This window comes from Austrofundulus limnaeus, unplaced genomic scaffold (assembly GCF_001266775.1).
Source record: "Austrofundulus limnaeus strain Quisiro unplaced genomic scaffold, Austrofundulus_limnaeus-1.0 Scaffold118, whole genome shotgun sequence".
NCBI classification, from domain to species: Eukaryota; Metazoa; Chordata; class Actinopteri; order Cyprinodontiformes; family Rivulidae; genus Austrofundulus; species Austrofundulus limnaeus.
This window is the reverse complement of record NW_013952520.1, coordinates 490,648-505,921: the sequence shown is the minus strand read 5'-3', so window position 1 is coordinate 505,921 and position 15,274 is coordinate 490,648. Positions and strand designations below refer to the sequence as shown.

The 15,274-nt window shown below is 39.9% G+C and overlaps 1 protein-coding gene across 2 annotated transcripts in view; it reads right to left on the bottom strand.

The window, feature by feature from the left end:
* The window catches only part of LOC106521910 (serine/threonine-protein phosphatase 2A 55 kDa regulatory subunit B beta isoform), an 84,707-nt gene that overhangs the window by 3,961 nt on the left and 65,472 nt on the right, over positions 1 to 15,274 (bottom strand). For both annotated transcript variants that reach the window (XM_014014681.1, XM_014014682.1), the window contains exons 2-6: positions 14,488 to 14,585; positions 9,886 to 10,051; positions 8,872 to 8,984; positions 4,447 to 4,624; positions 999 to 1,163 (exon numbers count right to left, since the gene is read on the bottom strand). In XM_014014681.1, the coding sequence (XP_013870135.1) occupies positions 999 to 1,163; positions 4,447 to 4,624; positions 8,872 to 8,984; positions 9,886 to 10,051; positions 14,488 to 14,585 (720 nt within the window). The remainder of the gene's footprint in view (positions 1 to 998; positions 1,164 to 4,446; positions 4,625 to 8,871; positions 8,985 to 9,885; positions 10,052 to 14,487; positions 14,586 to 15,274) is intronic.

The window sequence follows — 15,274 nt, the reverse complement described above, 5'->3', positions numbered from 1 at the left end:
AGGCAGTTCTGAAGGCAAAAGGGGGTCCAACCCGTTACTAGCGTGGTGTACCTAATAAAGTGGCCGGTGAGTGTAAGTTTTGGTTCAAGTTAGGGTTAGGAATAGACTAGTAATGGTTAGTGTTAGGGAAAATGCAGTTACAAAAATGAATGGAAGTCAATACAAAGTCCTCAGTTTGATGCAAGTACAAGGATGTGTGTGTGTGCACTTTTATGTGCTACCTTTGTAGGACTGTTTCTGGTATACACTCCTACCTTGTCAAGACCAGTAGTCCTTAAAGGGACCAAAGACTGGTCCTAATATGCTGGAACTCCAATTTTAGTTTGGGGTTTAGGTTTAGGKTTAGGTACTGTGGGGGATTAGGGTAAGGGGTCACGGTTAGGCTATATAGAAAAAACTGTAAATAAGTGGAAGTTGATGAATGGTTCTAAGGGTAGAAATACAAACGTGTGTGTGAGACACATGATGTGCATTTTAATATCAACTCTGCTCTCAAAACCCCTCCATATCAAATGTTTCTATTTTCTTTTTTTTTAATAATCAGTATTCATTTGCTCATGTGAAATTCCAACAGGCCGTGTTAATGCGGTCCAGTGGTCGGCATCAATATGTTGGAGGAAACGACTGACATTATTGAGCAACAAGGTGTGTCCATGAGGGACTAATGCAATTGCTCTCATGACATTGATTTCCCYGCTGAAATGTCAATGTATTCATTATTCATCCAGCCAACGTGAACGCACGTGATGCAGGCTGTTTGAGACGCGCTGTGAGGTTTACTGACGGGTTATCAATCGTGGCTTTTTGAAGCAGGGACAACYCTGCGTGCTGCAAATACCCTGAGGTGAGGTGGGTTCAGAAAAAAACTGAGCATTATTGTGTAACCAGAGGATTAACATCTATTTTATACTTCCTTTTGTTTTGACCAAATCTGTATGAAACAGAAATCTAAAATCTCCCCCTTTTTTTTCCCCATGATGCCCTCTGCTCATACTCACATTTGCTGTGCCTGTCGCAGAGCGCCGCCTGTCTCATGTCACAGAGGCGCATCGAGCCCTTACTGCTGCTGTAGGCGAAGGTGTGACAATGCTGCGGGTGAAACTCGGCTGAAGTGATGACTTCCGTCAGCTCCTCCATGTTGGCTGGCTTAATGTCCACAATGTCTGAGGGACGCGTGCTAAGGAACACCAGTTTAAACGTGGACATGCAGTGGGCACCCACAGCAAAACGAACACTGAGAATAATTGGGAAATGGACTGTACTTGTAGCACCTTTCAATGCAACCAGGATACACAAAACGCTTTACAACACAATCTGTGCCCTCACTTACACATTCACACAGCACTCTACCACATCTCTCTTCAAAGCTAATCTAGATAAATCATCCTATAGAGACTAGTCAGTGCATTAAATCACACTCATACACAGATGGGACACACATCAGAGGCCATAGGGGTTCAGTGTCTTGCTCAGTGTCTCAGGGTCTGGTGTATGTCAATATGTCAATTTTAATGTGTCTTTAGCATTTGTCTTTTTTTATTGTCTATTTCCAAGATGGAGAAGAAGATATGACAAGTTAAAAAGGCCCTTCTCTAGCTGTGTTTCCCTTGCAAACATGCGCAAAATTTTGTCGATTTTCYGTTAATGTCGAAAAAACACAGTTTCGCAATTGTGATGTTTCCATTAAGTAAGAAATGCTATTAAAGTCACACGTGAATACGTTTGTTCTCACGATAAGTCATTACAAATATGATGGCAGTGGATGTAAACGCATAGCATATTGCTGCCTCAACACTAGCGCTCATCATCAGCTATCAGAGGAGACGTTGGCGTCTTATCGAGGCTTTCCAGTGACAAGCCCCTCATACTTGGAAGCGGCTACGTATACTGTGTTTTTGGGAAATTGTAGACAGCGGGTTTACTACTTTCCTTTACAACTTCTGTGATTTTACTACCACTTTTACTTCCTGTTATCTTCTTCTTCGTCGTCTTTTCGCCAGTAGAAACAGCCGGTTCTTGATCACGTGACTCCCATGATGCGAAAAAAGTGTTTTAATTGCAGTTTTTTCCAAAATACATCAATTTCGATACGGCTGAAAAACCACCTCATCCTAGCGCAAAAACATTTTATTGAAAAACGTAATTTTTTTTCGAAACTGATGTGTTTCCGTTGAGCAAATTTATTTTCAAAATTCGAATTTGTGCATTTTCATGGTCAATGGAAAGGCAGCTACTTTCAGGGTTGATGATAAAATTCTGAGCTCAGACTATGATATCTACTGGTACTGTACACACTGGAGAGTTTCCAGTTTGAGGGTCAGGGTACACCCCGGACAGGTCACAAGTCTACAAAAGGGCCTAAATTGTATTTAAAAATGTTACTTTTGTAGTTGGTTAAAAGAGTTTGTTTGCAAAGATTTGGGAAAGATTAAACATCTTAAAGTGTCTGACATCATCACAATGTACATAAAACAATTTGTGCTAAAAATCTTGAAAATTGTAAAATGCAACTACCAAGACATCAGCAATATTTCATTTAAAAACTGTAGAAACTCAGTAAAATATATCAAAATGCTATTTCATTTCAGTAGAATCCAAATTTTTTTTGTGATCTGTTAAAATATTACGCTATTTTTAATTAATAAAAATCTAAACTTTTTCATTACGCTGGATTTATAGAGCTAAAAATATCAGATTTAAAGGGGGGGATGGGTATTATGTATTTTCTAGGCACATAGTTCAATTCTATACCACAATCAAGTAACTGTTACCTTTAATATAATGAAAATGCTGTATATATTAAAAATAAATATGACTTTGCATCAAAGCCTATTTAAAACTCTTGATAATTGGTCTTTGTCTCTTTAAGAATCTCCTACCTTTTCAGACGCTTCCAYTTAAGCACGTCTTCACAACAATGCTTCATGTAGTTCACAACCTTTCGTAGGTAGGAGTATTGTATTTTGTTGTAAAAAAAAAAGAAGCAACATTATATAATATCGGTTTTGGAAAATGGCAACTCAGGATCAGAGTTGTAAAGTAACTAAGTACAAATACTTTGTTACTGTACTTAAGTAGAAATTTTGGTTATCTGTACTTTACTTGAGTAATTATTTTTCAGCGTACTTTTTACTTTTACTCATTACATTTTTACACAATTATCTGTACTTTCTACTCATTACATTTTTAAAAAAGGTAAGAAGTAGAAAGCCGTTACTCCTATTTTATTCTGAATTGTTATTACTTAAAAAAACTATCCTGATAAATTGTGTCTCCTGGATAAAGTGAATTTAACTGTGGTTGGATGAGAAGTATAAATACAGTATATACCATTCTGACACCCTATTAGCTTGTACACAACTCATCACAGCTGCACGCCGTTAGAAAAAATATTTTTTTGAGAAGTCACCTCCCAATAAATGTCATTTTGGAAAATCTAACTGCTCACTTTTACTCAGTACTTTTACTTTCAATACTTAAGTAGATTTTGTGTCAGAAATTTACTTTTGATACTTAAGTACAAAAAATATCAGATACTTTACGACTTTTACTCAAGTAATATTTTTAGAGAAGACTTTAACTTTTACCAAAGTATTTTTATGATAAGATACTTGTACTTTTACTCAAGTATCATTTTGAGGTACTTTATACAACACTGCTCGGGATAGTTAAACCTTACTCGAATAATCCCACATCTGACTCAGAAAGTACATTTTCTGAAGAACCGGAGCGAGAACAGAGGCTCTTACGAAACGTTTCAGCTTGGTAATATATTTCTCAGTCAATTTCATGTAGGCCTACATATACGTCAATATTAAGCTACTTTTTTGCAAAGAAATTATAAATCTAGATCATTATGATGTTCTGCAATGAAATCATGAACATCCACCACTTTTCGGATATGTTTTGCACTGAAATCGTAGTGATTTGCAAAGAAATCTCCTGCCACTAGTCTGATGGAGCCGTGTGAGGGAGGTGGGGGGGACGGGGTGCTCTGTGGGGTGGGAGCTTGGCTGGGAACTGAGCTCTAGGGAGGAGCTTTGCGTAAGTAGGCGGTGCTTTGTAGCCAGCATGTGTTTCAGGCAACTCCAAATGTCTACACCATGAGATTCTTGGATTTCTTAAACATGCATGAAAGAGTCAAAGCAACACTATGTGTTCAATGAGGGAATGACATTATAAAGATAAATAAAAGGATTTTGCATAACACCCCCCCCCCCTTTAAGCAACAACATTATGTGACCACAGTTATGTGTCGTTTGTCCTCATGTGGCCGTATAGTGCACTGCTGACCTGTCAAAGATGTGCCCTGCCTTTCATCCATAAACTGTTGGAAATAGGCCACAGCTCCCTAAGACCATGATCAGGACCAATCAGGTACAAACAAATACTGTAGATTGATGGGTGAACGGACGGATGAAAGACATTAGGAGTTTAAAAGGATACTGAAGCTGCGGTCGGTGATCTCCAGGTTCCACAGGTTCACCCGGAGGTCGTCTGTGGAGATGAAAGTCTGAAGGTCTGAGTTGACGGAGATGGAGTTGATGTGGTACGTGTGGGCGTTGCTGAAGACCCGTCTGGCTGTAGCCTCGACCATCAAATCCATCGGCTGCAGCACTGGCACCTACGTGCAGACAGGGCAGTTAAAAAAACACATAAAAAAGACGCAAGACAGAAAAAACCTAATGAAAGCTTTGATGTATTTTATCACACTGTGTGATTTCATTTCATGGAGGTAATTTTAGATTTCTTTATTTGCATTTGTGAATGTGTATGCAGTGGCTTTTTAAATCAGAGACCACGCAGTGTGGGGTAACGTGCATATATGTGTGTGTGTGCAACATAAGCAAATGACTCCAGGGGTTCATTTGACATTTACTCCACAATTATACAGAAACAGTCAGAAACTGGGCAGCTCATGTGTGGGTTTATACAGTTTTGCTGCACAGTCACTCAGTGAGCATGCCCCTCATTTCTCCTCTTCCTCTTATTGCCGCTGAATAAGTCCCTCCTGCTCACTCACTTGTGTGTGTTCGGAATGGTCGGAGAAAAAGGTGGCACCGAGACATAGCCTGAAGGCATCACTGGGCCCTGCTGTGGAACGATAACTGAACTCTGCGGACTTAAAACCAGCTCACACAGACACCAATACAGTTTTTTTAGTGCCGCACAGGCTTCAAAGACGCCCATCACCAGTGTGCAAGCAGCCCCCCCGTTGGTCAGATAAAACCCAGACAAAGAGAGGAAATAGGGGAGGGAGCCAGGCGAACAAATCGGCTGCTCCCTCTCTAATCTTTTTTTTCCCCCCTCCTTTCTTTTCCGTCCACTGCTGGCACCGGCAGAAAGACACGGCAGCCCAGCAGGCTGCTGTAGCTCCATGGGTGTCACTTTCTTTCCATGTCTTTTCACTCACCGTCCAGAGAGACACGGGCCTTATTAACCCATAACCTGCAACACTGACAGCTACACCGCTCAACCTGCCCCATCTTCCCCTCCCAGAAATCCAACAGTTCCTAAAACGATTGTAAAACATCATCTAATAAAAATACTTTACAATCATTTTCTACGTAAAGCATTTTTACCACAAACATGCTTTTTTATTTTTAAGGACATTCTTACTCTTTTGCGGCACCGATCAGACAAAAATACACTTTCCTCCATGCAGATTTCACAGCCACCTAAACAGGATTGCCACAGTTCCCAGCCATCATGCAGGTCGCTGTGATCCCCCGGCCGGCCAGACAAAAGAGGGGCAGACACGCTGAGCACCGCACTAATCTTCAGGCACACAAACACACGTTCACCCCGTCCTGTGTGTATGTTTAAATTAAACAGGTAGTGGGGTGATAAGAATAAACGTATGGATGCACTGATAACGCTTTCTTATTTTCCAATTTGTTTACACTCAAAACTGCACCAACGGCAGGATGCCTCTCRTTTGGTAAAGGTGACATCAGAATTGTAAACCCACAATTAAACACAAAATACAGACAAGGTCTATCGATCCTTCAGGGGATGCATATCACCCACTACCTTTCTTGCCTGAATCTAAGGCTAGAATAATATTGTTAGGGACAGAGTTGTGGTCGATTAGGTCGAAGGTTGTACTTTGTTCAGTTTGTTGCTGTTTTCTCAATCGATGGCTAAAATCAAGAGTCCACAGCCTTTACAATCCAAASAGCCACTTCTTCAYCTTGTTTAGATACAATTTGAGCTCATTTAAATGCGGAACAGTAGAGGTGATATATTTCAGTTTGACAGTYTTTACTTGCAAAAATGTGATCACTGTCTTGGGTATTAAACTATGACTTACTCTTCAAAGAAAACTTTTAATTACTTTAACTTTCATTAGGTTTTAATCATAGACAAGCCCTTATTTCTAATTCCTACCATCAAAATATCTTGCCCTGTTGTTTTTAAGGAGACGTATGCTTTGAAATCCTTCTTTTTCACATTTAAATCATTCAGTTGGGGTCTATATAAAGTGGAACTRMAATACTTTGGTCTGAATTCAAGGTTATTGTAACTCMACAAGCCCCTCTTTCACCCCTTTTCTGAGGTGTGTCTCAAAGCAGCTCTTTTGAGGCGGTCTATTTAAATCTAAAGAGGCGATCACACACCGCCTCGTGATTGATGGAGTGATTTAGGACCATATAGCAGTGCAGATTTTTTTTATTTACAAATAATTAAAAGATGTCAACAACGGAAGACTTGTCCATCCAGCCTCACAGGTTGGAGCCAGAGTTTCACCCGGAGCCAGAGGAAAACGAAGACGACAAAACTGTAGTTGGTAAGTTCAGACCTTATATAGAAATGCCGTCATAAATACTCTGATGTAATAGTTCAGGAATATAAATTAGTGAAAACTAAATAAGTTGAAAAAATATGACTCAAACAAAAAAATAAAGATGTCTTTGCAGCAGTGGGAGAGACTAAATTCAACTTTTCTGCACTACTAGAGACTCCAAGTACACAACAAAATGTGTTTAAAAATGTGAATTTGCATATGTCCCCTTTAAAACCCTTTGTTATAGTATACTTATCTGTTGTATACATGCAACATTGTATTATATTCTCTTAGTATCTTAAATGTGTTTAAATATGTTAAAAATGAGCAAACCTCTGGTGGATTAGAAAGAAATTTCCACCACTGTGTGGCTKGAAGCCACAAAACCTAATTTGRAAAATGTAATTTGGCTAACAAATTRTTAGCACAATTTGATCTAGATGTTTTGTTCCTTTTAAATATTCTGTCACAGAGGTTTTAYTCACATGAAAATGACTAAAACCACAGCAGTCAGGTTTCTCTTGTGGTTATATAAGTTATGTGGTTATAATAYATACCCAGTGGTAAGTATGTAACCACAAGGGTTATATGCATCCCCTGAAGGAATGATAGACCTTATCTGTAATGTCCTCTATGGCAGGAAGTGGTGCTCCGATGATACGCTGGGCAGCTTTCACCACCCTCTGTAGCGCCTTCCGGTCTGATGCCGAGCAGTTCCCGTACCAGACTGTGATGCAGTTGGTCAGGATCCTCTCAATGTTGCAGCGGTAAAAGTTTATCAAGATGTCTGAGGACAGGTGGTTCTTTCTCAGAGACCTCAGGAAGAAGAGGCRCTGGTGAGCTTTCTTGACCAGCATGGAGCAGTTGGTCGTCCAGGTGAGATCCTTGGATACCTTGTAGTTACATACTTACCCAGCTCACAGACTATTCACCCTCCTGCCCTCTGGGAGGTGCTACAGGAGCCTCTGGACTAAGACCACCAGGTACCGGAAAAGCTTTTTTCCTACAGCTGTTACGCTCCTGAACTCTGTCTCCTGACATCAGCACAATACCCATAACCAATGGACCCAACAACACTACCTGCACTGTTTTGCCCAACACTGCATAAATAATCTACTCTTGTTAATAATTACATAATCAATTTATATGCCACCATTTTAGAACATGATCATAAGATGTAAATTCATATTTTTGTAAATTAAAGTCARTAAATTCATATCCTGTACATTCATAACCTGTATATAATTATACTTACAGCTATAACATATTGAAAAAATACTGTACATTTGTAATATAATATACTGTATACATTTATATTTCATGCTAAGCCCTTCTGGATGGATGCAAACTGCATTTCGTTGCCTTGTACTTGCGACATGTGCAATGACAATAAAGTTGAATTCTATTCTATTCTATTCTATTCTATTCTATTCTATTCTATTCTATATGCAGATTAGTCACTCAAGCGTTGCTTTGGTCAAAGGTAAAACAGCTGCTAAAGAGAGATTTAAGAGATGCGGATCTCTGAGCTGGATAGTTGGATACATTTTAACTTCCACGTCAGTAAAAAAACATAAGGAAAAAATAAATAAATGAACAAAACAGTTACATGTGAATATTCTAATTACTAACCTACTACTTCACTTACGCCTTGGGTCGGTTAAGTCTGGTGTCATCACTATGACTTTTAAAGCTGATATGAGTTTATCTAAAGCTGCCAGAGGAGAAGCAAATCAAAAATTGTGATGGAAATGAAAAAAATATTGAACAAATACTAAGAAAAGGCACCCTTATTAACAGAAAGTTGTAAAATAAATGGACCCAACATGATTCTAGTTTCATCATTTGTGATTAAAAGTAATTTCATAGCTTGAAATTACCCATGATTTAAGATTACGCTAAGTCTTGTACAAGTAGTGAACAAGTACTGATTTATTTTCTGCGCTGATTATCAGAACAGTATCTTTGCTTTTTGTTTTATATTTTTTGGTGTCTTGTATCTAACATATCTCTTTGGTGACTTAAACTGTAAGATGTGACATTTCAGGTGGCGTCAGTCAGGAGAGCCTCCTGCCACCTCTTACCCGAAGCGAGGTGATGGTCGATGGGTCACGGATGCGACCATCCTCATCCTTCAAGTTGTAGCCTTCCGGGCGTTTGTCCCTTTCGCTGATCTTCCACAGCTTCACAGTCTTGTCTGAGATGAAAACATCACACACAGGGAAAAAACAAATTACATTTCAATCATTGGTCCCAACAGCGAATCTTCCCTTCAAGATGAGTGTTTTTTGGGGGGTTGGGCGGCAAATCTGGCACGTAGCTGGGCAGCAGCCAGTGAGGATGATGAATGGTGGCTCATGCACAGATTCTGATGTCACTGATATCCATCTACAAGTTGACTTCATCTCCCACTGCCATAAACACCACCCCCACCCCCTAAAAAAATAATGAAATACCATCTGTGTGCTTTTCAATTCTGCTTCACATAAACACCAGTTACATCTCATCTCAGTCTACTGAAGTGGATGGTGGCAGCAGTCAGGTTGTTTTTTTTTTTTTCCTTTTTAATTTCCTCTGTGAAGCTTGTTGGTGTCAGAGCAACGAGGCCAACGCCACAGGACCCTCCACCATCTGCTCCAGCCACCGCTAGCGCTTCTGSAGCGGCCACGCGTGAAGCCCCGCAATCTGCGAGACGTCGCTCCCCGCGCCGCGCATGTGCCAATCCGAGCCGGTGAGCGTGCACGTGTGTGGCGACACACGCTGCGACGAGCGTGTGTTCCTGTGGCAGCCGGGCGTGAATTCCTTAATTTGAAACTCTTCAGCTGGTGGCGCCTGCTCAGCCGAGCAGAACACCCCGCTTCGCTCAAACAGAAAGCTAAAAAAACCCGACAATTTTATGTGACAATACCTTCCCCCCCACACACACACACACACACACACTAAATCCAATTTGCAAATTGGAAAATGTAGTTAACAATAACTTGACATTTTTATCGACCGAAAACAAAAGAACACACTTAAATAAGACATTCTGTGAGGAAAGATTATTAGTCCCTTTTTTTTTCCTTTTTAGCCATTCGTCCACTTTGTTAACTGACCGTTGGTGGAAAGTAGGAAGTACGCAGCGTTCTGCTGAGGCAACCATTTGATCTTGTTGATCTTCTCTTCGATTTCCAAACTCTTCAGGTAATCAAACTCAGGCTCGTGGCTCTGGAATGTGCTGTAAACATTGTACTCCCCTCGACGATGGGGCTGAGTCTTACTCTGCAAAGGACAAAGTAAAAAAAAGGAAAACGGGTTAAACGCTGGGGGTCAGTTACTAAATCCTACAATAGTGGTGAAGACGATCCAACATTTCAGAATCAATGTGAATTTATAAGTTTATTCTAGTTTAATTACAGTTCATTAATAGCTTAAGGCATATTAGCCCTGCTCACGGCACAAAACAGCCATRCTTCTGCGTCTGAACTAACCTTTGATGTAACTTTGCTGCCATTTTTGGTCCGATTGTTCTGATGCATGATCCTTTATGGACCAAAACTAAGCGGTCTTATGGATCTAACATCCTAAAGATCAGGGCTTATCACCTGAATATTGTTACAGCACACAAATATTGTTGCTCAAAACTGACATAATATCGGCTTCTATAAAAGCCAATCACAACTAGCAGTATTCAGATAATCACATAAAAAATGTGATCAATGGGTTTTGTTTGATGCAAAGGATGGTTCAAATCTTTTGAAGTGGAGTTTTGTTGATTGGTTGTGAACCAATAGAATCTCACCTGTTTTAATATTTGTTTTATTTATCTCAGTTTTGAGAGTTTAACTCTGACCTGAATGACCGAATGACATGCGATTAGTTAATCTGAGCGTTACCAAGACCAGAATGGACTGTGGCTGTCTTTTAACAACTTTAGTTTAAAGGTGTATTCACACCAGGAAAGTCCTTTGGTCCAGTTGTTCAGTGAACAAGCTCAAATAGGGGCAGCAGCAGTTAGCTGTAGCACTTTTAAGGCAACCATGGGTAGTGTTGTAGTACTTGAAACCAGTCTTGGTCTTAAGACCGGGGTCTCAAGACCAGTTTTTGATGGTCTTGGTCTCGTCTCGGACTCGACAGCATTTGTACTGGGTTTTGTCTCGGTCTCTGACATTGAGGACTCTGAATTTTATTTCAAGACCAGTTAAGACCACAACTACGGAAATATCACTAACTAGCCAGATTATTRGCCAATTTATTAGTTAACAATCTTGCTTTCATTGKTTTTAAAATGTAGCTACTGATTCAAATCCAAAGCTGACTCGTTGCTATTTTGTTAACGGCTGTCACCCATCCGCACCCCCATCACTTGCAGGCAGCACTCCTGGAAAGTGAACCGTGGTTCGCTGGGAGCGATAAAGGATGTCTTCAAAATTTTAAGTAAAAAAAATTGGCTACATTATTCATAAATATCATTGCAAAACAACAACAGCCAGGAGAAATCGTAGAGTAACTTGTAAATTTGGCAGTGCTTCACTTTCAGAAACAGTGGGGACAACGTAAAAATTTTATCGTCACTAACGTTAACAATCTACCCCTGTAGAAAAATTCTTTCCTCTGCCCTCACACAAAGATTTTGTCAATATTAGCTCTACATATTAAGTTAGATAACGTGGGGGGAAAAAGTATTTAGTCAGCCACTAATAGTTCAAGTTCTCCCACTTAAAAAGATGAGGAGGCCTGTGATTGACATCATAGTTAGACCTCAACTATGAGAGACAAAATACTCCCCCCACTGTGCATGTGTACAGAATACTCCATCTTTTAGGACACATTTTTTTATCTGGTCTTGGTCTTGTCTTGGTCTTGCCCTCCCTTGGTCTTGGTCTCGATTTGGTCCAAACCCTAAAAGTCTTGGTCTTGTCTCGGCCTCGAGAAACTGTGGTCTTGGTCTTGACTTGGTCTCGGGTTAGGTGGTCTTGACTTCAACACTAACCATGGGTGCTCCAGGCAGGGATATAGCAAACGGTGTATTCACATCAGGAAAACGGACTTTATTTTTTTTACAATTGAAGTGGTTTGTGTTCACATTGTGCTTCTTTGTAAGTGGACTATAATTTATTGACAAAGCCACACGGGTCACGGTCATTGCTCCCATTGGACATAACGGAGTGGAACAGAGTGCAGACCCAGAGCATGTTTCCTGCAGTTGGTTCAGTTCGAGGCCGGTCTATATTCACACCATAAATGAACCGCACCAGAGTTTGTTTGGAAGCGGACCAAGACCACCTTAAAAATGGGTCTCGATCCGGATGTTTGATCCGCACCAGTGTTCGCATGAGTGTATTCACATCTGCATAAAAGGTCTGGACCAACGGGCGAAATGAACTCTGGTCCGTTTAAAGTGAACCAAATGTGTCAGGTGTGAATACACTCAAAGTCTCTACAAGAATAATTGAGATGTGGATATTACGAGGCTTGTAAAATAGTGTTTACATGAGCTGCTGTGACATCAGATGGCATAAAACACTTTGGTCTTGGCCTCGCTCAGACTAGCCGTTAGCAGACTAGCTTGTCCTCTGTTTCTCCAGACTGGGGTTATATAAAGATCCATCTCCTACAGGTACAGATCTGTTCATCGTCTTTCCACCTCATTGTAAAGGGCCAATATAATGTAAAATCAACTTTTTTAGCTTTATATCATGTTATAACGTTATCCTCTCATCAAAAATATGCTCAGAGTCTTGCTTTGACTCATTCATGGATGCGTGAGAAATCCTGTAGTGTCCTGAGGCAGCCATTCGGGACAACAAAAACGACTGGTTGGGCCTAGAACTGCCTTTTAGGAGCAGCTCCTCCTCTGGGCTGTGTCTCCAAACCGAGCTTCCTCATCACAGAGCACACTTCACTCGCAACTCCTACAGGCTATCAGTGGCAACAACTAGCAAACCACTGGTGAAACCACACAAGCTGAGCTCGTAATACTAACAGCTTCTCAGCCCAGTCCTTTTAGCTTTAAAAATGTCTTTGAAGAAATACATTTTCAGATATTGTTCGGTTGTTTGGTCTATCTGTGATCTATGGTTATCATTTGTAACTTATATTATGATCTGTGTTCTTTAATTGACATACACCACATTTTACTAAGGATGCACCAATATGAAAATTTCAGCCAATATTGATATCTGACATAATTATTGCTGTTATGGCCTATTACTGATATTTACCGATATTAGACAAACACACAAATTATATTATACATCTACACACAAACACACTTGGGTCTTTTTATGATACCATAAATACACGACCAGACCTCTGACATGGCTCCCTACTTCAGTTATTCCTGGCTGTGCAGCGTCAATATCACTATAATGATCAAACAGATGCTGCTCAACCAACCATAACAGAAACACAAAGCTAAAAAGTGGGAAAACAATTTCGGACATTAATATCGGACCGATACGATATTTTAAAAAATGACCAATATCGGCCGATACCGATATTAATGCAGATATATCGTGCATCCCTACATTTCAGTAATAAATAAAATAGCTTAACATTGATGAGTGTGTCTGTGATGATGACTGTGATGATGACTGGGAGATGTCTTACCAAGCTGAAACATCTTCTCTGTACTGTTTCTTCAGAAAACCTACTTTCTGGGCYGACGGTAAGGTTCAATTGTATCCTGAGCTTCCATTTTCCCAAACCGAAACCGTGTAATGTTGTGGCTTTTTTATTGTCATTACAACAAATGAGGCTACAATACTCCAGGATGTAAAGAGCATGAAGCCGTTTTGATGACGAGCAGAAATGGGCGTAACAGAAGCAGTAGGAGGTTCTTAAAGAGTCAGGGGCCAATTTCAAGGCATTTAGAAATGGCTATGATTCAAAGTCAATTTTATTTTTGATTTATACAAATAAACAGCCTTTTCATAACAACTGAAGGTGACATAGTTACTTTATTACGTATAGAAATGAACTATCTGCCTGAGAAACACATACAGGTAATATTGGCCCTTTGAAAGATCTCAAATTTTACTTTAACCTTTTTAGGTCCAACTGGAGCGAACATGTGAAGTTGTTCAGATATATTACTTTTGCATTGTGGCTATATGATGATGAAATACTAAAATCTTGAAATATGTTGTGGCATAGTTCATCTAAGATGGTATCTACAGTAAGGACCTAAAATAACCATTGGTTTTCTTCTCGTGTTTGTTTCATTTTTTGTTTGTTTGTTTGTTTGTTTGTTTTAGCATCTCAGCTAGCATTTTAAACCCAATGTGGATATCGAGGGCAATCACAGTCCATCTGACTGACCAAATACTGCGTATGAATGCAAAGCTCTTGGAATGTAAAAGAATACAATTTCTTTACTGTACAAATAATACCCATGCTGCTYGAGCAATCCAGTTTTGAGATACAGTGCAACTCATATACTATACAAAATGTACAAATTTATTTTAACACGGCCCTATTTGAACACATGTAATTAGAAACCTTTGCATTCTTGCCTGACTGCAAAAATGGTTGCTTTTAATATTTTTTTTTCATCTAATTTATATACATATCAAATAATTTCCAGCTGAATGTTTAGGCTATTTTCCTTTTCCAATATTGCTCCTTCTTCCATAATATTTTTACTTGAATGTTCCTTCAAGTGCCTCCAAAAGAAAGAGTGGCATAATTAGTATTGAATTGTTGGCATTTCTTACCTCCTGCTCCCTCTGGAAGACAACAACTCTTCCTCCTTTATCCCCGGTGGCCAACAGCTCCCCCGTTGAGTTAAACTCCACCGTTGAGATAATGTCAGCTGCAGCACAGGAAGCAGAGCAGAGAGAAGGGGGAGGGGTAGAAAATGTCAGTGTGTACATGTGGAAACCTGTTAAAGTAGCAGACAGGTGAAAAGAAAAAGAAAAAAAAATGGCCACAGAGGAATATTCGGCACAGATACCCAGTTTTGGGGGGAATGTGGGTTAGGAGGAACCACTGGGTGAGTCACTGCATTATGTAGTCCAGCCTGTTGTCTGGATAAAGTGAGATGATTTAAATTGCACTCCTGCTTTTCCAAAGGGACCTAAAAAAAAACGTTCATCTCACTACGACCGGCTGAGAACCCCTGATGCTTTGCTCCACTAAACAAAACACAATCACAAACCTTTTAGACGTTTGATTTTTGTATACGTTTCCAGTGTTTCCCCTAGGAAATTGGTCTTGGGGGGGGGGGGGGGTGCGCTATTGTTTTATGAAAACAAATTTACATGACTCACCTTCAATTATGGTAATAAATTTACACATACATGAACATCTAATTGCCTAACTACATCCTAAAGTTAAGGACTCCTCATGATAATTATCAATAAAATTATTATTGATAATAAGTGATCAGAACTGTGTGCAGCAGATGATCTGAGTCCAGAGTTCTCAGTTTGAAACCTTCTGGAGCTCTTCTGTGTGACTCCAGGTGTGACAGCCTGTATAATGGTAGAGGAAACACTGAAT